General features: G+C 46.9%; 2 protein-coding genes across 2 annotated transcripts in view; both read left to right on the plus strand.

The window, feature by feature from the left end:
- Positions 1–15,702, plus strand: part of MYO3A (myosin IIIA) — a 199,255-nt gene extending 183,553 nt beyond the window's left edge. Inside the window, exons 33-35 of the mRNA XM_045535110.1 lie at positions 5,670–5,710; positions 7,088–7,231; positions 15,523–15,702. Coding sequence (XP_045391066.1) covers positions 5,670–5,710; positions 7,088–7,231; positions 15,523–15,649 — 312 coding nt within the window. The 3' untranslated portion in view covers positions 15,650–15,702. The remainder of the gene's footprint in view (positions 1–5,669; positions 5,711–7,087; positions 7,232–15,522) is intronic.
- A 4,242-nt stretch (positions 15,703–19,944) lies between these two features.
- Positions 19,945–23,815, plus strand: part of GAD2 (glutamate decarboxylase 2) — a 67,369-nt gene continuing 63,498 nt past the window's right edge. Inside the window, exons 1-4 of the mRNA XM_045535122.1 lie at positions 19,945–20,444; positions 21,167–21,226; positions 21,411–21,560; positions 22,621–22,854. Of these exons, the coding sequence (XP_045391078.1) occupies positions 20,369–20,444; positions 21,167–21,226; positions 21,411–21,560; positions 22,621–22,854 (520 nt within the window). The 5' untranslated portion in view covers positions 19,945–20,368. The remainder of the gene's footprint in view (positions 20,445–21,166; positions 21,227–21,410; positions 21,561–22,620; positions 22,855–23,815) is intronic.

Raw genomic sequence — 23,815 nt, forward strand, 5'->3', positions numbered from 1 at the left:
TGTGGGACCTGGGACTGCACTTCACCTTGGGTCCTGGCTGGCCGTGTCCCCTCGCCAGCGGGCAGCGTGCTCTCCTGCTCCCGAGGCCTTCACGTCCGCCGCTGGCTCCGTTTGCAATGCTTGTTCCCTCTTCCTCCCCCGCTGCCACGGTGAGAGCGGCGCTTCTCCACACCCTGGAGAACGCAGAGAATGTGCTAATACCCGGAGAATTGGTTGGAAACACATTTCCCACCTCCGAGTTAGCCGGTCTCTTCTCTTCTCTTTTCTTCCCCGGTGACTTCCCTTCAGTCTCCACAGCAGGCTCCTCTGCCTCGTGGAGCTGCCCGCGATTCAACCTTGCATCCTCTTCCCCGCTCATTCCCTTTGGACAATCCCATTGGCCACCGTGACCTCAGCTACTACTAATTTCTGAATCTGTGGCCCTGGCTTGCATCTCCCTCTGGCTCCAGAATCAAATATCGAACTGCCTGATGTTTGTCTTATGTAATCTACGTGGATGTGCACAGGCACTGGATATAGATATGTACACACACACACACACACACACACACACACACACATCCATGTGCAGGTGCACACACAGCTTTGTTGAGATATAAGTCACGGGCCATACAGTTCACCCACTTACAGGCACAACTAAGTGGTTTTTAGTACAATCCTGACCACAGTCAATCTTACGACATTTTCTTCACCCCCCAACATAATTCCGTACTCATTAGCAGTCACTCCCGTCCCCTGCCCACCTCCCACCAAGCTCTTGTGACCACCCATCTACTTTGTGTCTCCATAGATTTGCCTATTCTGGACATTTCATATAAATAGACTCACACAATATATGTCTCTTAGCAAAAATCAAGTAGTCTTACAAGCCAGTAATCTCACTATCATCCTGCCTCCTTCTTTCTCATCTCCCATATCCTTGTAAATACCTCTTGAATTTCTCTGTTTCTCCCCTGCCCTGTGCTGAGGCCATCTTCCAGGCCAGCGTTTCCCGTCAGTATTTCTGCATCACTCCTCGCACTCACCTCTTGGTCTCTCGTTTTCCCCTCGTCTGACGAGCACATCTTCCACACAGAAGCCAGAGTTGTTTTTCTACAATTATCGTCTAATCATGCTACCCGCCCCCCCCCCCATCACTGGAAAACTTTCCAGTTGCTTCCCGCTGTCCTAAGATACAAAGACAGTCCTGCCGGAATCTGGCCCACAGCTCAGCTTTCCATCCTCAGTCCCTCATACTCCTTCATCCCTTCAAACTCCCCACTTTAGTCCTTCTCTCTCACAACTGGCTTTCCCTTTTTCAAAATGTCATAGACATTTGTCCTTGGACATGCTCTTGTCAGCCTCAAACACACTTCCTCTTCCTCTTCCCATTCCTGACACAAACACCCTCAGCCTAGGTGTCCTTCTCTTCAGGAGCCTTCCTGACATGCCCACACCCCAAGGGAGCTCCTGACTCTTGATCCTGCTAAGGAGGGATTGATGCGGCTTCCAGGAGGTCAAGGAGTTTGCCTGTTGCATTTAGCCCGACACGTGATGGACATGCAGTGCATAGCGGTTGTGTGAATGAGTGCAATGAAATAAAAGAGTGAAATACAGTTAAGAGTAAACTGAGAAAAGTCCAAAGTTCCAGAGACCTGCATTTGACAGCTGCTTTATAAGGGGTACAGATTAAGAAAGGATATGGATTGTTTTATACTGCTCAAAAAAAAAAAAAGCGAATAGTCTGACACTTGTTTACATAGTTAAATGGAATAGCAGAGAATAAGATTAGAAATTAGCAAACATTCACCAGTAACCCTGAATTTAAGTAGTAAATGATGCCCAATGACTTTTATTAAGCACAACTGACATGACGATTATAATGGTTTCAACAACAGACATTGTTCTGAATATAAGAAATTGTAAAACTTGAAATGAGATGAAATGTTTATTACTGAAGTGAGAATTGTGGAGTAGATTCTGAGCCTCATAAATCAGTCCCTGCCCCCAAGGAGCAGCTTAATTTGTCATTGCACTATTGTTTAAAAATGGAAACAAAGTATTTTAATATGTCCTAAGTTATTAGTGACTAGGATACTTTTTTGTAATTCTTTAAGTCTTGAAATCTGTGACTTCAATGAAAACTAAAACACAGAAAACTAGCATATTATTATAATTGAAAATACCCTTCCCAGGATTTGGGGTGTTACAAATAAGTGAAATCTGTAGCTGTAATGGGGACCCACTTCCTTGAACCACCAAAACACTTCCTGTAATTTTAAATGGTTTTCATGAAAATCTTTCAAAAATATATTACACTGCACACTTTAAACCTTTTCTTGATGATCCAAGGTCACTGTAGCGAGGAACAAAAATGCTCATACTTTATATTTTTAATTATTGTGGATACATAGTAGTAGTTGTACATATTTATGGGGTACATATGACATTTTGATACAAACGCACAAGGTGTAGTGATCAAATCAGGGTAATTGGGGTATCTATCACCTCAAGCCTTTATCATTTCTTTGTGTTAGGAACATTCCAGTTCCATTCTTTTAGTTGCTTTGAAATATACCATAAATCACTGCTAAGTTTTACTGCAGTGCTATTCAAAATGTTGTACTGTATTCAGATCTGTGTGTACCAGAGAGGCTTCCTGAGTCCCGTGTCCAAGGCAGTGCCTGTCTCTCTGTACCTCCCTGGCCTGCTTCATCTTTCCTCAGAGCATTTATAAAAATTGTCTGCTTGCCTCCTGACTCCCCCCTGTAGACTAAAAGCTCCATGAGGGCAGGGTCTCTGCTCACTGTTAACAGCCAGGTACTTGGGACACCATGCTGCTCAATGTAGTGGCTAGAACACTGTTTGTTAAATAACAAACTAGCCCGCTGAGCTGTGGAAAATCATTTCCCTCACACTTGGCCGGCACAAACATCTGCACTTCCAGTTGTTTCACCTATTTTGATAAATTTTGTTTCTCTTTGGATGTCACTTCTTACGATGCTCGATCTGGCTGCCTTAACATCAGTACTGGCTCTCTCCTGTGATTTGATGCCTTTCATCTCATGCATCTGGGAAATATTGCTGCTCTGTGCGAAATCAGAGTGAGCCAAGCCTCAGAACGTGCTGGGGGGAGAGCGCCATCTGGGAGGGCAGGCCCTGCGCTGCCGTCAGCACAAGTGACTCAGGGCCAACGGTTTCCTCGAAAAACGAGTGATTGAACACGGCCCTATCCAAGGTCCCTTCCAGTCTTATCATTCTCTCCAGTACTTTTCCTGAACTAGGGAAGTAGCTAGTTTGGCCACTTCAGTCCTTTTATTTCTATGTTTTGGCTCCTTCTGCATCCTTGTGAAGCTCTCTAAATAAAGTGCTAATGTATTTCCAAAAGGACAATAAGATTGTGTCCACCATGATGTCGTGGATCTGAATTTTAAAATTTTACCATAAAACGTATTTATGTCAGGTGGGGTTGTGGGGGAGTGTGATGTGCCCAATTAAGGAACAGGTTCTTCCAAGTCCTCCGAGCTAAGACCTCTGTTCTCTCAAAGGCCTTCGAAAGAAACACCCTCACCAGAAAACCTCATGGAGTCATTTTCATCTTCTTCTCTCTCTCTTCTTTACCCTAGTTCTGCAGGAAATTGACATAGGACATTTGCTTCTTCGTTTTCATTTCACATTTCAAGTTTTTAATTTATAATTTCAAAACTATAGTTGAAAACATTGTGCATCTTAGCAATAAATGCCCCCGATATAAAACCCCACGTGATAAAATTCTTATTAAATCCTCCCCCTTGAGGAATGATATGCTTTTTTTTCCATGATGAAGGATGTGGTTTAATGTATCTTTGTTCCCTTTTAGCCCCCACTACTAGGAATCTAAAAGACAAACATGAGGCCCCATCTTAATACACCTGTTCTTTTGCCTTAATGTTTCTCATTTACAACTTCTACTTTATTACTTTGACCATATTGCTACTTCTGTTAAAGCCATATTAAATAATTTTTGGAAAAACATGTTATTAAATTCTATTTCATTAAAATATTCTCGCACAGGCAAGAGTGAAATAAGCATGGACAGTATTTCCTTTTCTAGAAATTCCCGTAGCTAAGAATCAACTTATAGACACCACCTCCCAGAAGGACGTGCTGATCAAGTACAAAAAGCGGTTCTCACCAGCTTGAGATTCAAGGGCAGATATTGTTTGATTCTTAGTTGTATAAAGGGCATCTCTGTCACTCAACATAGTGCCATCATTTAAGCATGACTTTGGATTACAGACAATTGTTACCAAGGACAAAAGGGACTTGTTTTCAGGGGTAATGGATCAGGGAGGTGGGACCGCTGTAGGAAACTACTAGTGATGTCATATGAAAACAGCAACAACCACTACAACAAACACCACTCTGGTCCCAGGGATCATTAGCTGAACTGCTAGTGGCCACTGTACTTGTGTTGGTCACATAATTATATGTAAGCACCTCGTAGCCTAGGGCATTAGATCAAGAATGTGAAATAATAGGAAATGGAAAGGAGGACAGGAGTGTCACTGTTATCCTGTCCCTTCCATCTTTCTCTCCTGAATGGTCTCCTCCCAGACCTGCCACATGGGAGAACCCACTTCTACCTCATCCACCCACTAACATCTAAACCAGTAAGAATAACAGACACTGTGAACTGTTAGACTCATCCCCATTTTAGAGTATTGCAAATGATAAGTCATGAAGAAGATAATGATTTGCTGTGTCTCTAAAAATAGTGGGGAAACTCCTCAATATTTACAAACCATTATTAATTGCCATTTTATTATCTTGCACTTTATGGTGCCAGCCAACATGATATCTGCAGTAGGGTTTGCACAATTATAGTATCTTCAATGGGTTCAAGGTGAGTGTGGTATTTGTTTTCTCAGCCTAAAAGACATATGCTTTCCTAACATGTAAATATATGAGCTCAAATGTATCGAGGTAGCACACAAAGAAACACCTTACTTAATGCTACAATACTAAAGATGATATTGCTTTGTTTCTAAGCTAAAATGTAGTACCATTTTGTTAGTGTTCAAGCTGAAGTATTGAATAAAATATATCTAATTATTTCCATATTTAAATATCTTAATTTGTGCCTTGATACATAAAGTACTCAACTATGCAAAAACATTGTGCAAATAAACTATGTGTATTGTCTATGCTGCTATGTTTATGCTACAAGTGGGCTCCTATAGGTTTAGGACGTCCCATTTTCATTCTTTTTATGGAACATCACACCTGTCCTCCACACCCACCCATCTGCTTTGTCTGCAGACAAGAATGACGTGTAAGCATGACATCAAAATAGCCTAATTAACCTGCTTAAAATTGCACTTGTGTTAGAGAAGTGGGCTTCCCAGAAATTTTACAATTTTCTCCCATTTGTAGGCAAATAGACCTTATGCAACCTTGTCCATATTGGCCACTGTGTGGTAAGCACTGTTTTCATTTCAGTTCAGCCTTGGTCAAAATAATCAGAAATTTATACTAATAAAATTTGAGTAAACTATATTTCTTTAAACTTAAAACATTGTATCCACTTGCTTATTTCTAACTTAACTTTTTAGGAATAAATGATTTACATATTAAGATAAGAGTAATATATCGATTATATTAAGATCATAATATTATATAGATCTCTTGAATTCTTCTATTCCCTTTAGAAGTCAATCCAAGAAGAAAAACGAAGACCAAGGAAAGACAGGTAATTATCATTTCTAGATTTCAATAAGTCAGCATTCAAACAAAAATATAAATCCTTATGTTCAAATTATGATTAAAAATCACCTAATCTTATATGGATAGATTTGGAAGGTAATGTGCTTTCAGAACGTATTATAAAGATGTGGTTTATATATAATTTATAAGCTCTTGCCTATTGGAAATATATTCAGCCTGCACAGTACATACAGTAAGAACTCAAATATGTTTTGAATGAATTGTACTGTCCCAATGTGGAATTTGCTTTTCTTAGTCCATTAAATGGTTTTTACTTGGGCAATTTGGACATGCCCATAACCATGAACTTTCTTTCCCCAAACTCCTTTTGGCTTTCTGTTCTTCAGAACATGCCAAATCTTGCTTCTTATCATTTTTACAGATTTGTTTAAAAAAGATAAGGTTGGTGTCACCTGCAGGTGTGGCACATTTAGATTCACATTATCCTTCTTTTTCTATTAATATAATATTCCAGTCTATCAATGTTTTGCTATTTTAATATTATGCCACTGTTTTAGTCAATATCCATGTCAACTAATTTCCAGACAGTGCTAATAACGAGTTCTTCTGTTAAGTGTGAATGAACACAGAGTTCTAATTTATGAATCAGTGCCCTTCTGAAAGTTCATCTATAAAGTGGCATCTGTAACTTGGAAAAACATGTTTTCCTAGAAGCTCTGTTAACACCTGGTGGTTTCGAGATCTACCTGTTTTCCTCCTATGAAGTCCCATCCGACTGCAGATACTGAGGACCACAGGAACCAGACTGTGGCCTAAGTAGATCCAAGAGTTAAAATGAGCGAGAACACACCCTTGAGTGCATGCCATGGGCAGGTATTATAATCTAGTACAGAAATTAATCCCATAAAGACCAACAGGTAGAGGGAGGACAGAATGTTACCCGTGAAGGAGGTAAGTTAAGATCATGAAATCTTATGTGTATCAATGTACCTGATGGCTGATAAAATTTGCAAATGCTGTGTGTTAGCACAAAAAAGCCAGATTTTCTGATAACGGCCCAAGAGTCATCAGTGAACTCTGATCTAGACTGGCCAAAATGGAACATCATAATTACTGACTATTCTAGTAACTACTAGTTTGGTGCCAAGTTACATGCGACAGAACCAGGAAAACCTACTATAGCAGCTAATGCTCTATTCAGGGTAAGAGATGAAAGTTTTTCTTTTTATTTATGGTATGTACCATTTTTGCACATTTCAAGACTTCCCCAATTTTTATTGACATGTATTTGTTACTTCTAAATTATAATAAATACTTTTAAAGAAGAAAACAAGCATCCTGTAAGTTTCCGTGAGTAGAAAGTGAGATTGATTCCACAGTGTGTTTATGTGTTCATTTACAGTCAGGGGAAATTATTAGATTTGGAAGATTTCTATTATAAGGAATTTTTGCCCAGTCGTTTTGGACCAAAGGATCATAACCCAAGTTTAAGAGAACGAAGACCTCAGCAAGAACTCCAGAATCAATGTTTTAAGGCTGATGAAAGGTAATAAACTATACTTTAAAGTACAGCATTTTCAATTTTATACTCACAATTCCATTTCTTAAGCAGTTTGATTTATGTGTGGGCGAATGACAAAGCATTCTAACTAACTTTTGCATCTTTTGAGTGATATGTTGTTTACAAGTAAAATCATTCAGTATTATGATAGAGTAATCAAGCATCTCAGTTTTCCTAGCAAAAACTCAGTTTATACCTGTTTTCTTGGTGTAATTATTAATAGTATCCCCTTTAAAAAGTACCTCAGTTTGGATGGTAAGTTATTTGGTCAAACTAATTATAAGCAATATGCCATATCCAAAATCTTCATTCAAGCTCTAACCAATGTAATTTTAATCACTTCCTGTTTCTTTATTATGCTGGTAACTTCTCAGAATCAGTGAAATCAGACTCAAAAATACTTGGGAGAAAGATTCATGGAAAAATACATATTTTGGATTTGATTTTTCACCTTGCCACTGACCTTTTTATATTAATTACTTATTTTGTAGCTTATTTACTACTTTGGGGATTTTGTTTTCTTTCCCCAAAAAATATTTGTGAAATTTTGAGACCGAGGTGCGTACCAAGGTGGAGACATGGTATAGGAGAAATAGGAGCAGCGCCAGGCAGCGCAAAGCTGTTTATCCAAACTCCTGAGGGGACATCTGTCATCCTAGAGCCCTCAGACCCCCTTACAGTGTGACATGGTGGGTAAGAGAAGAGGTTTTAGAGCCAGACAGTTTTAGATTTGTTTCCTGATCCTGCCACTTAGTAGACAAGTGACCTTGCTCACGTGACCCGACCTCTTTGAGCCTTGCTCCACACCTGTGAAAGCTTTTACTAACAACTGCCTCGCCATCTTGTTGTGGAGATTAAATGAGATGGCAGCATATGTAACACTACATGTGGCAGAGGAGAGGTGTTCTATAAATGGCAGCTATTTTGACCTTTATTGCTTTTGAGAATCCACCTGAACTATGATTTTTGCCCCTTGTCTCCAAAAGAAAATGTGCTCTTCCATCTTGGGGTCAAGAACTGTAACTTATGGCTGGGTGTGGTGGCTCATGCCTGTAATCCTGGGTGGCAGAGGCAAGAAGATTGCTTGAGCTCAGGAGTTCAAGACCAGCCTAAGCAACATCGAGACTCCATCTCTACTAAAAATAGAAAAATTAGCTGGGCATGATGGCACATGCCTCTAGCCCCAGCTACTCGGGAGGCTGAGGCAAGAATATTGCTTGAGCCCAGGAGTTTGAGGTTGCAATGAACTATGACAACACCACTGCACTCTTCCCAGAGCAACAGAGCAAGACTCTGTTAAAAACAAAACAAACAAACAAACAAAAAACCTGTAACTTTTTGGAGCTTAGAGATGAACCACAGAGTTCTATACAGGAGAACACCAAATGCCAGAAAGATTAAGTGACTTGGCTAAGGTCACACATTGAGTTAGTGAACTAAAATCCAAGATTTTTCACTTCCTGCCGAATTGCATTGCACGGCCTCACTTGCTTCCCATTTTAGCAGCCCACTCTGCCTCTTCTCCAGTATATATCCCCTTACAGACGCATATCTGCTATAAAGCCCTGAAATACTGCCTGGTGTTTCAGTGACGTCTAGGGATGTGTATTTAGTATCCCCTAGAATAAGATGCTAGCAGCTAGTGCTGGTGGAATGCCTGCTTTGTGTTGGACACCATGCTGTTGTCTCACGTAATCCTCATGGCAACCATGTGAAGCAGTTTTTATTATTGCCTCATTTTATAGATGAGGAGGCTAAGTCTATAAAGTTTGGTGAATTCAAAGAGTCACCTAGACAATAAGTAATAGAGTCAGAATTTGAACACAGGCCTTTCTAAGTTCAGAGTTGGTGAACTTGACCATTACATGGCATTGCCACTCTACACAGAGCACCATGCCAGGTGTGTGAGGAAGGGGTGGGTGTGACAGTGTGTTAAGATGTGGTCCTTACCTTGAACGAGCTTGACACTAGAGGGAAAGTGTATTGACACAACAAAGCTGAACAACACAGTTCCAAAAGGGGATTTTTCTAAACTAAGGAAGATTATAGAAACAAAACAGCCAAATGCAGTGAATGAACACTGATAGTTTCCTGGATTTAAAATAGAAAACAGAAAAACAGCTCTAAAGAACATTTTGAGACAATTGAAGAATGTGAGACTAAACTCTTTATTGGATGCTGAGACTGCACAAGGAGTATCTTTGTGTTTGTGAACATCCCAAGAACTCAGGAGAGGGAGTCAGTCAGTCTGGGAGTCAGGGACAACAGCAAAGATGAATTGAGTGCCTCATGGACTTCTTTTAATTGACAAATAAAAATTATATATATTTATGGTGTAGAACATGATGTTTCAAATATGCATACATGTGGAATGGCTTAATCAAACTAATTAACATGTGAATGGCCTCACATACTTAACATTTTTGATGGTGAGAAGAATTTAAATCTACTCTCTTAGCAATTCTCAAGTATACTTCGTTATTAGCTCTAGTCACCGTGTTGTGATCTCTTGGATTTATTCCTCAAGTCTAACGAATATTTTGTATCTTTGACTAACATCTCCCCAATATCCACCCCCTACCACCACCAAGCCCCTGGTGACCACCATTCTACTCTCTGTTCTCTGAGTTTGTCTTTTTCTAGATTCTTCATGTAAGCGAGATCATGCAATATTTGTCTTTCTGTGCCTGACTGATCTCACTTAGCATAATGTTCTCCAGGTTCATTTGTTTTGTCACAAATGGCAGGATTTCCTCTTTTTTTAAGGCTGAATAATATTCCATTGTGTATATATACCACCTTTTCCTTATCCATTCATCCACTGACACAGACTTGGGCAGATTCCATACCATGGCTGTTGCAAATCATGCTGCAGTGAGCGTGGAGTGCAGATAGCTTTCCAGCACACTGATTTCACTTCCTTTGACCATATACCCAGAAGTGAGATTGCTGGATCATATGGTAGTTTAATTTTTAATTTTTTGAGGAACCTCCATATGTTTTTGCATAATGGCTATATTAATTTACATTCTCACCAACATTGTGCAAGAGTTCCCTTTTTTCCACACCTTCGACAACACTTGTTGTCTTTTTATGTTCATCTTTTTGATAATAGCTATTCTAACAAGTGTGAGCTGATATTTCATCATGGTTTTAATTTGCATTTCTGTGATTAGTGTTGCTGAGCACTTTTTTTTTTTTCATATACCTATTGGACGTTTTTATGTCTTCTTTTGAGAAATGTTTATCTGAGTCCTTTGCCCATTTTTAATTGGGTTATCTGTGGGTTTGGGCGTTTTTTGTTTGTTTTTTGCTAAGTTGTATGCATTCCTTATATATTTTGGATATTAACCCCTTATTAGATGTATGGTTTGCAATTATTTTCTCCCATTTCATGAGTTATCTCTTGACTCTGTTGATTGTTTCCTTTGCTGTGCAGAAGCTTTTTAGTTTGATGTAATCCCATTCATCTGTTTTTGCTTTTGTTGCCAGTGCTTTTGACATCATATTTAAAACATCATTGCCCAGACCAATGCCATGGAGCTTTTCCCCTGCATTTTCTTCTAGTATTGTTGTAGTTTCAGGTCTTATGTTTAAGTCTTTAATCCATTTTGAGTGGATTTTTGTATATGGTGTGACATAAGGGTATAATTTTATTCTTCTGCATGTGGATATCCAGTTTTCCCGGCACCATTTATTGAAGAGATTGTCCTTTCCCCATTGTGTGTTCTTGGCATCTTCGTTGAAAATCAAAAGACTGTAAATATTGAGTTTATTTCTGGGATTTTTATTTTGTTACATTGGTCTATGTGTCTGGTTTTTTGCTAGTACCATGGTATTTTAATTACTATAGCTTGGTCATTTACTTTGAAATCAGGTGTTGTGATGCCTCCAGCTTTATTTTTTTTTTATTTATTTCTTTTTCTCAAGACTGATTTGGCCACTTGGGGTCTTTTGTGGTTCTATACAAATTTTAGGATAATTTTTCCTATTTTTGTGAATAATGTCATTGGAATTTGGGTGGAGATTGCATTGAGTCTGTAGAATGCTTTGGATAGTATAGACATTTTAATAATATTAATTCTTCCAATCCATGAATACAGGATATCTTTCTATTTATTTGTGTCATCTTCAACTTCTTTCATCAACATTTTATGATTTTCAGTGTACAAATCTTTCACCTCCTTGGTTAAATTTATTCCTAAGTATTTTTTGGTAGCTATTATAAATGGAATTATTTTCTTGATTTCTTTTATGGGTAGTTCATTGTTCTTGCAGATTTTATTTATTTTTATTTTTTTCTTTAAAAGACAAGGTCTCACTCTGTCACCCATGCTGGAGTGCGGTGGCACAATCATAGTTCACTGCAGCCTTGAACACCTGGGCTCAAGCCATCCTCCTGCCTCAGCCTCCTGAGTAACTGGGACTACTGGTGCACCCACCATGCCTGGCTATTTTATTTTTTTTATTTTTTGTAGAGACAGGGTCTCACTATGTTGCCCAGGCTGGTTTTGAACACCTAGCCTCAAGCGTGTTCTTATGGATGTTAACATGAATAAAAGCTAGTGGCAGGCAATCAGTGATTAGAGAATGGCATCAGAGGGAAACAGGAGGCTGGCATCTCCTGTTCCCTCCTATGATGGGACCTAGTGGGGTCTCTATTGGGCAGTAGTAAGAGATGTGGGGTATTTAGGGCATAGCTGGGTTTTAATTATGACAAGAAGATAAATAGAGGATGGAAGAGGAAAACATTACAAGCAGCACCAGTGCCTTAGTTAAGGGATGGGAGAATCAGGAAAGAAGCATCAGCAGAAAAGAGGCAAAGGGATACATGGGGAAAGCATGAAATATGAGCCCTACAGACCTGCGTTTGAATCCTCACTCCACTGCTTACTGGCTGTATCACCTGGAATCAGTCTGCTTCCTCATCTGTAGAGAGAAGACAAGAGGAATCTAAGGCCTTGCAGTGCTGTTCTTAGAATTGGTGATAACGTGTGTGATGTACACGGCATGTGGTTGATACTTAATGTTCTTTCTTTTTTTTTTTTTTTTTTTTTTTGAGTCAAAGTCTCACTCTGTCACTCTGAGTAGACAGTAGGCTGTGCAGTGGCACAGTTATAGCTCACTGCAACCTCAGACTCCTGGGCTCAAGCAATCCTCCTGCCTCAGCCTCCCAGGTAGCTGGAACTGCAGGCATGTGCCATCATGCCTGGCTAATTTTAGTAGAGATAGGGTCTCGATGTTGCTCAGGCTGGCCTTGAACTCCTGAGCTCAAGCAATCCTCCTGCCTTGGCCTCCCAGAGTCCTAGGATTACAGGCATGAGCCACTGCATCCAGCCAATATTTAATGTTCATATAACAGAGATCAGCTGAAGAGGTATAAAAATTCAAGTCAGTAACCTAAAAGAAGATGATCTACTCCATCACTACCCACTGTGATGCCACTAGTACCCTTTCCTGTCAAGCATATACTGAGTTTGACATGCCCTGAAAGACCTTGCCAAAGATTTTTTCTTCTTTTAATTCCTTATTCAGAATGGACCAGAATAAAGGCATATTCCTTCTGCAGACCAAGTTCTACCCCTCTCCTGTCATCATTATTTGCATTCATTTGCATATGCCTTCAATAGCCTTGGCTTTCTCTCTCCCTCATGTATATTCAACTGGCAAACTCTAGTGCTGGGTAAAGCCAGCTCCCCACCCCATCTCTAAGGACAACCATGTACCTGAACATGGCTAGAGAAAAGCACAATCTAATCTCACTTAAAATGTGTGGCCACACACCTTAGGCAGGCCCTTAGAATTATTTGGCAATACTACATTTCCCTAAAAAATCCATTGTCCCATGTTCCTAGTCCACTCTTTCAGACTTCCTCCTCTCTCCTCAAACCCTCAAAATTTCCCCACTCTCAGCTTACAATCTTCTTTTATCCCAATAACAATCACAGACACATGCAAAGTCTATCAACCTTCCTACCTCCTACTCATATACTTCCCTCAGGATACTGTGGGTGGCCTTTCTGGGCTCTTAGCTAAGACTAAACCTTCCTTTTGTGTATGAAATCCAAGTCCTTCCATCTACTCAAGAGCATTGTCCCGCAACTGTCCCCTCTCTCTTCTGCATCTTGAATGTTTGTTCTCTTTACCAAATCATTTCTGGCAATCCGTGAACATGGTGTAATCAGACCTATCATATAAAATACCCTTGACCCAATCCCCCATTAAGACCACCCATTTTTCTGCTCTTCAGCATAGCAAATGAATAACACATGAAAGAATAAAGATACTATCTCCTCCACATACCCTCTTCCTAGTCTCTCTTGAGCCACTTCACTCAGGCTTTCTTTCCCACCACTCCACCAACACTGCCCCACCAAGGTCAATGATGACCTCCATGTTGCTGCATCTTATGACGCTCAGTCCTCATCTCTCCCATTAGCAGCGTTTAACACCGATGACCACTGATTTTTTCCTTAAACACTTTCCTCACTGGCCTACAGGACAGTTACTCTCTTTGTCTGCCTCTTGCCCCAACTGGCTGCTATTCTGCAGTCCCTTGCACAACCTCCCTCATTTCACAGGTCTCTCAATAGTGTCCTAGTCCTTTGCTTTATCAACACACACTCTCATGGCCTGAAACGTTATCTGTGTGTTTTAAACTCCTGAACTGAAATCTCTAGCCTAGATCATGACTCATATACCCAACTGCCTACTCATATCTCCTCTTGTGTATCTATTAATAATAAATATCTCACACTTAGCATAACCAAAACTAACGTCTTCATCCCACCCCTCCCCCACAAACCATGCTCCTCTCCAGCCTTGCCCATCTCACTAAATGGCAACGCCATCCTTCCAGTTGGTTAAGCCCAAAACCATGGCAGCATTCTTGATTCCTGTCTTTCACAGCCCATGTCCAAGTGCATCAGAGAGCTCTTTCAGTTCTACCTTCCAAGTATGGCCAGATCCAGCCAGTTCCCGCCTCCTCCTCCACAAGCCCAGTTTAAGTCACTGTCACTCCTGCTTGGACTATTACTGTACCTCCTAACAGGCTTCCCTACTTCGCCCTGGCAGACACATCCTCTGTGAGTCACTCATTCCTCCACACAGAACCCTCCAATGCTTCTCTCACTGAAAGTAAAATTCAAGTCCTTGCCATGGTCTCAAAGCAGTAAATTATCTGCCACGCTACACCTCATGCCTCCTGCTGTCATCTCTTGCAGTTCCCCCACCCTGCTTCCGCCAGTCAAGCCACAGTGGCCTCCTTGCCGTTCCTTCAACTCTATGTAAACACTCTAGTCTTGGGGCCTTAACATTGGTTGATCTACCATCCTGGAATGACTGCCCTTCCCCAGGAGATCTGCATGGCTCACCCTCTTCCATTAAGTCTCTCCTCAAAGGTCACCCTGTCAGAGAGGCCTTTCCTGCCGCCCTCTGTGAAATAGCTTACACACACACACACACACACACCATCACTCCTTCCCCATTGCCCTGCTTTACTTTTCTGTATAGCGCCTGTGAGCACCTGGTGTTTTAAAGTTTGTGGTCCTCTCCACAGTAGACTATAAACTCCGAGAAAACATGGACTTTTGCTCACCCACCACCTCTACTGGTGGCTGGTACTTAGTAGGTGCTCCACGAATGAATGAATGCATCTATGTAGCTGCAGTTTAGGGAGCACGTCACTTCCCCAGGCAGGCTGCAGAATTTAAGGGTAAATGGTGGCCGGGGTTCCGGGCAATGGATTCAGAACTGTCGGCCCAGCAGCCTCACTGAAGATATGGAAACATTGAAAAAGCAAGCAGGGCCCACAGCCCGTGTGGCTGTCAGAGCAGTTGGTCACATTCCGAGGACCATTTTTAAAGCAACAGCTGAGAAGTTTTAAAATGCAAAATGATGGGTGTCTATTTAGGCACTTTGAGTTTTCCTGTTTCACCAAAATGTGTTAAAAATTAAGGTACTAAAATAAATATTTGTCTGTTGGTGGTGAGTTATTTCAATGCAAATGAAACTCAGCCCTCTGAACTGCACCTTCTGCCGCTTTACTTAGCACTCATCCAGACACAAAGTCACCGGGTGCCACCAGCCCTCTGCTGCTCCGGCTGGGAGAATTCCGGCAGATCCGTTTGGCCATTATCCTGTCATTTTGATTGTGCCTTTCGCAAATGCCCGCGGCTGGTGGAGCCTGTGGGGAAGAGGACCCGCCTAGCTAGGGGTGGGTGGGGGTGCGCTGCGCGGTGGCGCGGCTGACACTCGGGCCTGGGTCTCGCTCGCAGGTGCTGGGCGGCGGAGAGCCCCGAGGAGGAGGAGGAGGAGGAGAGCGGGCCGGCCGCCAGCCCGTACGACTACCGGAGACTGCTGCGCAAAACCTCCCAGCGCCGGCGCCTGGTCCAGCAGCTGTAGCGCAGCCACGGGGCGGCCTCCGCCGTCGGGAGGTGCAGGGGCCAAAGCGGGCCCCTCCAGCGCTGGCACCCCGGCACCGAAGCCGCAGCCCTGATCTCCGCAGGGGCTGCCTGCTGCGCCCGCCCCTCGAGTGCCAGGGCCAGCCTTCCGTGCCCCGGAGGAAGAGAGCCCGGGGCCCTCGGGAAGCCTCCTGGACGCCACCTCTCCGCACTCCGCACCCTCCACTCCCGCCCGCCCGCGGGTTGGAGCATCTCTGCCCTTGGTCCCCCAGTGGATCTCTTTGTTCACACGTTTGCGGCTCCTTCTGTGGACCCCACTGCGCCTGAGCCCCCGCCAGCCCCTCTCTCAATTTGGGTGACTTCAAAGATTCCTTCTTTCTTGGCTTCCCCAGGCCCACGGGACATTCGAGGGGGGGTTGGTCTTGGAGCACAAAGCCCGGGTTGGGTTGGGGGAGAATTTTGAAGGTGAACTTCATCTCCAACTTGCGCTTCCCCTTCCCGCGGGTATTACGGTTACTCAATAAAGGAAGTGCCTTGAAAGCCCGTGGTTTGCGTGGCTGGTCTGCTGTAGGGCCGTGCTGGGGGCCGCGCTCAGAGAGGGGCGTTGAGGTCCTAGTGTCCCCACCAGCGAACTACCCCCGCCACCCAGCCACCTCAAACATAGACTCTAAGCTAAAACCCCGTACCTGGGGCGCAAACTCAGCCTCCAGACTCCAAACCCCAGCTCATCATAGACGCACACACTGCGCACGCACACGTTGCCTTCCCAGACGCACCTATAAAAATTCTGGTCCCCGCCACTAAGCTGAACTGTCAGATTTTAGGTCCCCCTCGTATGCAGATTTGGGGCAATTTTCGCTGCTCCGAATTTGGGTGTATTTAAGATGGGGGAGCAGGGTAGTGGCGGGGGGAGAGGTTTGCATTCGTCAGTTGACTGCACCAGTTTAAACTACTATGAACTGACACTGTCCGCGTCTACGTGGCCTGGAGAAGGTGAGGAGGGGTGACTAGGTGGTTCCATGGATGACTGAATCGGGGGAAGAAGGGTTCTGGCCCAGACAGGGCTTATCCCTTCCGTGGGTGCCCTCAGCTCCTGTACACACGGGCCGGAGCCGGAAGACTCCAGGTAAATATTGGAGGAGCGAGCGAAGGCGCGTGCTGAGGGCCTACAGCGTTCGCAGCGCAGCTCATCCAAGCGGCGTGACATCATCTCCGACTCCGAGTTGACGCTGAAAGGTCGCCACAGATGACTCGTGCTACCTCTTCATTTTGCACATGCGATCAGGCGGAGAGGGAACCCCCAGCTGTGCTAGGGCTGAGCCCCAGTCCAGCGCGCGCTAGGCCTGGCTTTTTCCCTGGGTTAGCGCCGCGGCCTCTCTCGGGGTTGGGTGGAAAGTGAGGAGTCACCCCCGGCTGGCTGTGCGCACTGACGGCGCGGCCCGGCCTGGCCTTGGCACCAGGGAAACAAGCGCAGCAGGGCACGAAGGACGGGAGTAGGGGGGCAAGAGTGTCTAACTCGAGGTGGCCCAGGCCCTCCCTCTCTCCACCGTCCGCCCCCCTCCGGGAGGCTTGGGGGAGGGGAGCCGAGCTCTGCTAGGCTGCCGGGCCCTCCCTTCAGTCCAGGCTTCCCGGGTGGCGCCTGCAGACCAGAGCCCCGCAGTCCTGCCCGGCCGTTGCTGGACGGGGAGGCAACAGACACCCTCCCTCAACTCTCCCCCAATTATTTTTTTTTAAAGTGAGACTAGAAAAGACAATGGCGAACATTTGGAGAACTGTTGCAATGTTTTCTTTTGTATTTCTTTGTTTTCTCTCCATTTACTTTCTCTTTCTTTCCATCTCTCCTTTCTGTGTCCTTCCACGTTTAAGCCCTGGAAGCACGCAGGTAAAACTTGCACCAGGCGCTCTTCCTTGGGCGAGCCTGCGCCGGATCTCTGGGCAAACCACCGACCAGACACAGCTCCTCCAAGGAAGCCGCCCCTGCAGGCTGTGCCTGGAGCGTTCGGCCTCTCCCCCCTTATTCGAGGAAAAGCTTTCGAAAGCTTTCCCCCGCATAGCCAGCCTCCCCTTCCCATTCGGCGGCTGCCTCCTTTGTGAACTAATGACTGTAATTATTACCTCCCCGAGCTCTTTTGTTATCTCCAACTCAGAGGCCCAGAGAGGGGGGAAAGGGCTCTTTGGCGAAATGAAAGTCATTAAAAAGCAAATTGCCGTCTGGGGAGGGCCTGGGTTAAGGGAAGACAAATCAGATCCCGTCTGCATCTGAAGCAGGGTGCGTTTAAATAAAAAATGTAAATACCACCATTAGATTCAAAGTACTCCAGAGCTGCGGGATTTAATGGAGTTTAAACAATAGCATTTGAAGTCATTGCTTTACCAAAAAAAAAAAAAATGTGTTAAATTCAAGTGTTGAGATTTCTACCTTCCTCGTATTTTAATCCGTTTCTTCCTTGGGGATTTTGTGTGTATTTTAAAGGCTTGTTTTTAAGAACCTTTATGCTTTCGACACTCAAACAGAGTTGGAAAGTTCTGCAAGTCCAGTCGGCGGTTTGAAGCAAAATCTTTGCAGATTTGGTGTGGATTTAAACAAAGAGCCTGTCTCTGCGCTGCTGGAGCGAGCGCGGCGAAGCTGCCCTCGCCACCGTGCAGTTGCCAAACCGAGTAGCCTGTGCATTCCTGGGGTTGTTACCTTTGTCAACTGGAGCGTCGAAGCCGGGAGGGCCGGGAAGAGGGGCAGAGCTGAGGCCTGGACTCGTGACCCCCGCGCTCGGCAGCCTGGCCCGGGCTTCTCCAAGCAGCCGGCTCAGCGCCACGCCTTTGGCAGGACCCCGCCCGCGCCCTCCTGGCTCCCACCCGCGGTGCCAGGGCCCAGCGGCCACAGTAAGCGTCTCACGACTCCTTCGGGACCCCCCCGGACTCGGGCATGTGAGACGAAGACAACGCTTTGTGGAGAGATTTGACCAGTTGTGCCCGGCGACACAGGACCTGGCCGCGCGTCCTCCCTGAGCGCCACGACGCCCCACCTAAGCGAGGGTGGAGGAGTGGTAGCCCGGGCTGAGGACACACGGGTCTCAGCTCCGGCAGCAGCTTTGGGGACTGGTTCGGAAGGTCAGAGGAACAAGGGCTGTGGCCACAATGGAAGTAACAGGCGCGCGTGCGAGGCGCGGGGAGAGCAGACGCGCCGGAACCCGCGTCCAGCCCTTTCCCGCCAGGGTCACTCTCTGCCTGTCGCCGCGAGCCCGGGGAGCGGCCAGGCGTGCTTGAAGTTGATCTCGACCGCCAAGGGAAAGCCACGCGAGTTCAAGGCACCCTGCTAACAGCTCTTTGGAGAGAGGAAATCATCAGAAAGAAAGATTCTGACTTTCTCGCCTTTTCTTTATTAGAAAAGGAGGAACCCTTGGCCACCAGGCTTCAGAGATGCCGACCTCGCGCTCCCCCGCCCACCCCCCACCGTGAAGATTCTTAGAGGGGGACGTGTCATTGGTTTGAGGCCCCCTAAAACGAGGGCCCAGCAGGCGATGCCTTCTTTCCTGCTGATTTGGGAACCCCGTGCACCCCCTGGCACGCACACGCGGGTTCCCGTCGCAGCGGGCCCTTCCACGCCTCCGCCCGCCAAGGTCACCGAATGACTTGGTCCCGTCCCCCCAACCCCCATCAGCCGTCAATCCTGCTGGCTCTGGCCGCTCTCCCCGACTCCCTTCCACGAAGTTTCCATCCTTTTATTTTTTTTCTCCAGCCCAAGGTCCTTGGTGATAGACTCCAGCGTGGATTTTAATTGCCTCACTCAGCGGTCTTTCTCCCCAGCCGCGGGTCAGAACCCGGACGGTGGTCGCGCGCTCTCGCCCTCGGCTGCGCCCCTGGGGACGGCGCGGCCCAGCGGGGAGGCACTAGGCTCTACTACGGGGCTGGAATGAGCCCAGCAGCCGGCAGGCGCCCTTGCTCCACCGTCCCCTCACCCCATCCTCTTGAAAGGCCCCCCGATTCCCGCCTGGTGGCCCGAGCTCTCGAGGTCGCAGCGACCTCAGCCCCCGCTTGCAGGAAGGAGGCGCGGAACCTGCGCTTCCTTCCCAGCAGCCGGAGCCAGACCCCAAACAATACACCACTCAATGCAAACATAAAGCTCGTCTCTGCCACCCTTCCCGTCTCGCCGAGGTCACCCCAGTCTGCCCCGCGCTGAGGCCAGCGCGCAGCCGGCCGCGGCAGCACCCTGGACAGCGCGCGCGGGAGGACGGGGACAGCCGGCGCTTCACGCCTCCCGCTCCGCGGGGACGCGCCTGCACGCCTCCCACCCCCTCGCCGTGACTCCAGCTTGCACACGGTCTGCCTGGCGCCTCACGACTCAGCTCCTCCCTCTCCCCGTGTTTCCCTCCGCCGCCCCCTCAGCCCCCACCCCGGGCTCGCTCTCCCCCAAAACGTCTCTGGCGCTCTGCGCTTTCCTGTCTCCCGGCTGTGAGGACCCTTCTGTCTCCTTCCCTATTTGAACTCCGCGGCTTCCAGACTGTTGCCACGTCCCTAAACCCTAACTCCAACACACACACACGCACACGCTGGCACGCACGATTTCTGTCCCTGTGTGACACCCACCCTCGCCGCGCGGCCCCGCAGGTCCCCCGCGCGGTGCCCTCCTCCCGCCACGCACAGGCGCGCGCGCGCGGGGCCGAACGGAGGCAGCTCGCCCGCAGCTCCGCACTCGGCGGTGACCTGCTCCAGTCTCGCAGCGCCGATGGCATCTCCCGGCTCCGGCTTCTGGTCCTTCGGGTCTGAAGATGGCTCCGGGGACCCCGAGAATCCCGGCACAGGTAGGAGAATGGGGACCTGCGGCACAAGAGTTTTGCAGGCGGGCTGGGGTTTGCGGGGCTGCCGGGAGGATGAAGGTTTTTCCACCTGCAGCACGAAACTTCTTCGGGCGCTTCGCCCTGCTTTGGGGGCAAGTCCTTGACGGCCCAAGAGCCCAAGACCTCCACAGCCCCTTGTCCCCTGGGAAGGCCCCCAAAGAATCCCGGCCCCTTCCGCGTAAGGCTGGGGGAGCCCCCCAAAGACAGCGGCGTCTCCGGGACGCCGATAACGCGGGCCTGGGGCGCTGCTGCCACCTTGATCTCTGGAGCCTGGGGAGCGACGGAGGGGCCGTGGAGACAGGGAAAATGGGGACGGGGAGAGAGCCGGTGGTCTAGAGAGACAGCCCGCGAGGAAATGGACAGAAGCCTCAGCGTCTGGGAAAAGTCACCCCAGCGAGGTAGGGAGGAGACTTTGCCTGGACGCACGGGCACCTGGAAGGCGAGCGCGAAGGGCGCGGTGTGGGCTTCTCCCAGGGGGACAAATGAGCGGAGTGAGGGCGGGTCCAGGCGGCCGGTTCCCCTGCCTCGCGCACCTGCAGCCGCACAGGGTCTCCGGCGGCCACGCGGGAGGAAGGCGACCCTGTCTGGGACCCGGGCCTGTTGACGTTCGCATGGAACGAAATTTCACACGTCCGTCTGCTGTTCTCTTTCTGCCCCGGCGTCCGCCCGCGCGTCCCTCCTTGCAGCCAGAGCCTGGTGCCAAGTGGCTCAGAAGTTCACGGGCGGCATCGGAAATAAGCTATGCGGTGAGTGTCTGCACCCAGGGACGCGGGACGGGCAAGGGCGGGCGCTCGCGGCCCGCAGGGTCTCCGCCGCCTTCTCACCTCCATACCCGAATCAGCGGGGTCGGGGTTCCTCGGCCGCGGATGGGCGAGGGCGAGGGCGCCGGGCGGGCGGCTGACCGAGGCCGGGATCCCTGTCCCTGCGCAGCGCTGCTCTACGGGGACGCCGAGAAGCCGGCGGGGAGCGGCGGGAGCGGGCCCGCGCGGGCCGTCGCCCGGAAGGCCGCCTGCGCTTGCAACCAGAAGCCCTGCAGCTGCCCCAAAGCGGACCTCAACTACGCGTTCCTGCACGCGACAGGTGAGAGCGCCTCGGGGGCCGGGCGCCCCTGCCCCTGTCTCTGCCCTGCCCAAAGCGGCCCGGAGGGACCGGACGCCCGGAGCCTGAGCGAGGCTTCGAGGTGGCGGGCGGAGGCGGGCCCTGCGACAGGCTCCAGATGACGGCGAGAAACGCTGGGCCCGCCGGCTGGATCCGAGTCCCGGGCCCGGCGTCTGCGCCCGCGAGGGCCCCGGCTCCGCTGCGCTGTCCCCGGCGCGGCCCTGCGGGTGGCGGTGACAGTGGCGTTCGCACTCGCTGCGGCTCGATGTCCGCTTCCCTCGGCCGCTGGGGCCTCGGGTGGGTTCGGTTTCTAGATACCGGGCCAGGGAATTCCGAATTGCAGAGATCTTTCAGGTCTTTAGATTAGATCGCAAGAGGGATTTGTAGCTGCCATAGCATAGGAGAACGATCCTATTCACAGGAGACCCCGCACCAAGCTTTATCCCCGTGCGTTCGCACACCCGGTTTCCCAAACCTGCACACACACACCCGCACGCACACGCACACAGACACACACGCACACGCACACTCACACACATGCACACACGCACACACACGCACACGCACACTCCCACACGCACACACACGCATTGTGGAAACAGCGGCCTTCGTAACAAGCCGCAAATCCTAAGGTTGCACGTCCCGTTTTGCCTGGGCCGCCGGAGGCATTCCTCAAACGTTTCTGACGGGATGTATTTCCATAAACGTTTAAAAGATGATTTACTGAGAAATAACATTTAGGAAATGATGAAATGCTGTGAGATAGATAAATGGACTCTCTCACACTCTCTTCAAAAAAGCAAACAATAAGTTAGGGATTGACATGCAAGAATTAATTTGGAGAGGAGAAATCGTAATTTCTCTCATTCATTCTCTTCGTCTTTGAAAAATGCCTCTCCTTTAAAGAAAATCGTTTGCGTTTGCAAAAGCTTTTTGTGTAAACATGAAATTTCTCAGCTCAAAGAGAAATCGCCTGATCAAGATCTTGCCTGAATATTTTCATAGTAGAATTAAAATGTAGCATGTTAATTCCATTCTCCAGACCTGCTGCCTGCCTGTGACGGAGAAAGGCCCACTCTGGCGTTTCTGCAAGAGGTCATGGACATTTTGCTTCAGTATGTGGTGAAAAGCTTTGATAGATCCACCAAAGTGATTGATTTCCATTATCCTAATGAGCTGCTTCAAGAGTATAATTGGGAATTGGCAGATCAACCACAAAATTTGGAGGAAATTTTGATGCATTGCCAAACAACTCTAAAGTATGCAATTAAAACAGGTATTGTCCAATCAGAGAGAATAAAGCTCTCTTTTCTTTTACAATTTTTTTCTATAAAAATGTTTTGTTTAATGGAGTTACTGGTATTTTCAAAATTGCGGTTATTGTCATCATTTTAAAAAATAGTCATTATTAGAATGCTTCCAATCAAAAGCACCTTCCATTATTGTTAATCGTTCTGAAGTTGATAATATCAGAAACAGTATCTAAGCATAAGTCATCAGATTTTGCATTGCAAGTATTTGGTTATGGAGATTTAACCGCTGGTGTAGAAGCAACCATTTGTCAGCAGAGGCCAGTAGAAGCAACCCAAAATGGAGAAAGAAAAGAAATATGGAAATTAAAGCTCAAAAGGCATGATCCAAACAAAAGGTCAAATACCAGTGTCGTGCTGGTAGTTTCTTTCGCATAAAACTGATCAGAAACTGGGCTAACCATTCTATGTAATGACTGAGCCAGAGGGCTGACATTTTGGCATTGTCTCAAATGGCCAAGCCTTCAGATTCGAATTCCAGATTTTCTCCTATATTTAAAGAAATGTACACACATAGACAAAAAAATACAACATAGACTAGCAATTCAGCCATGTTATATAAGGATGTGTGTCCTTCACAGCCACTGTGTGTGTAAGATAAAGAAAGGAGGGAGGAGTGACTCAGACATCCTTAGGGGTAAATTTTTTCTAATGTTTTCTATTTTGTGGTCTGACTATCTGTTTTTCACAGTATTCTTTATATTCTATCCGTTTTATAGCTCCAAGTGTAACATTTACTTGGGTGCACTCCAGGCTTTCCTTTTATAGACACAAAGTTAGCTATTCATCTGCCAGGTCATGATTACCCTTCCTTTCTACATGGTCTCTAATCATCGTGATGCATGATAGCATGGCACTTCATTAAAGCAATAAAAATAAATATGAATGAATTTCTGGGGGCAGAGAGGAGAGACTTTGTGAATCTGA

The sequence above is a fragment of the Lemur catta genome, chromosome 1 (genome assembly GCF_020740605.2).
Source record: "Lemur catta isolate mLemCat1 chromosome 1, mLemCat1.pri, whole genome shotgun sequence".
In the NCBI taxonomy this organism is placed as follows: Eukaryota; Metazoa; Chordata; class Mammalia; order Primates; family Lemuridae; genus Lemur; species Lemur catta.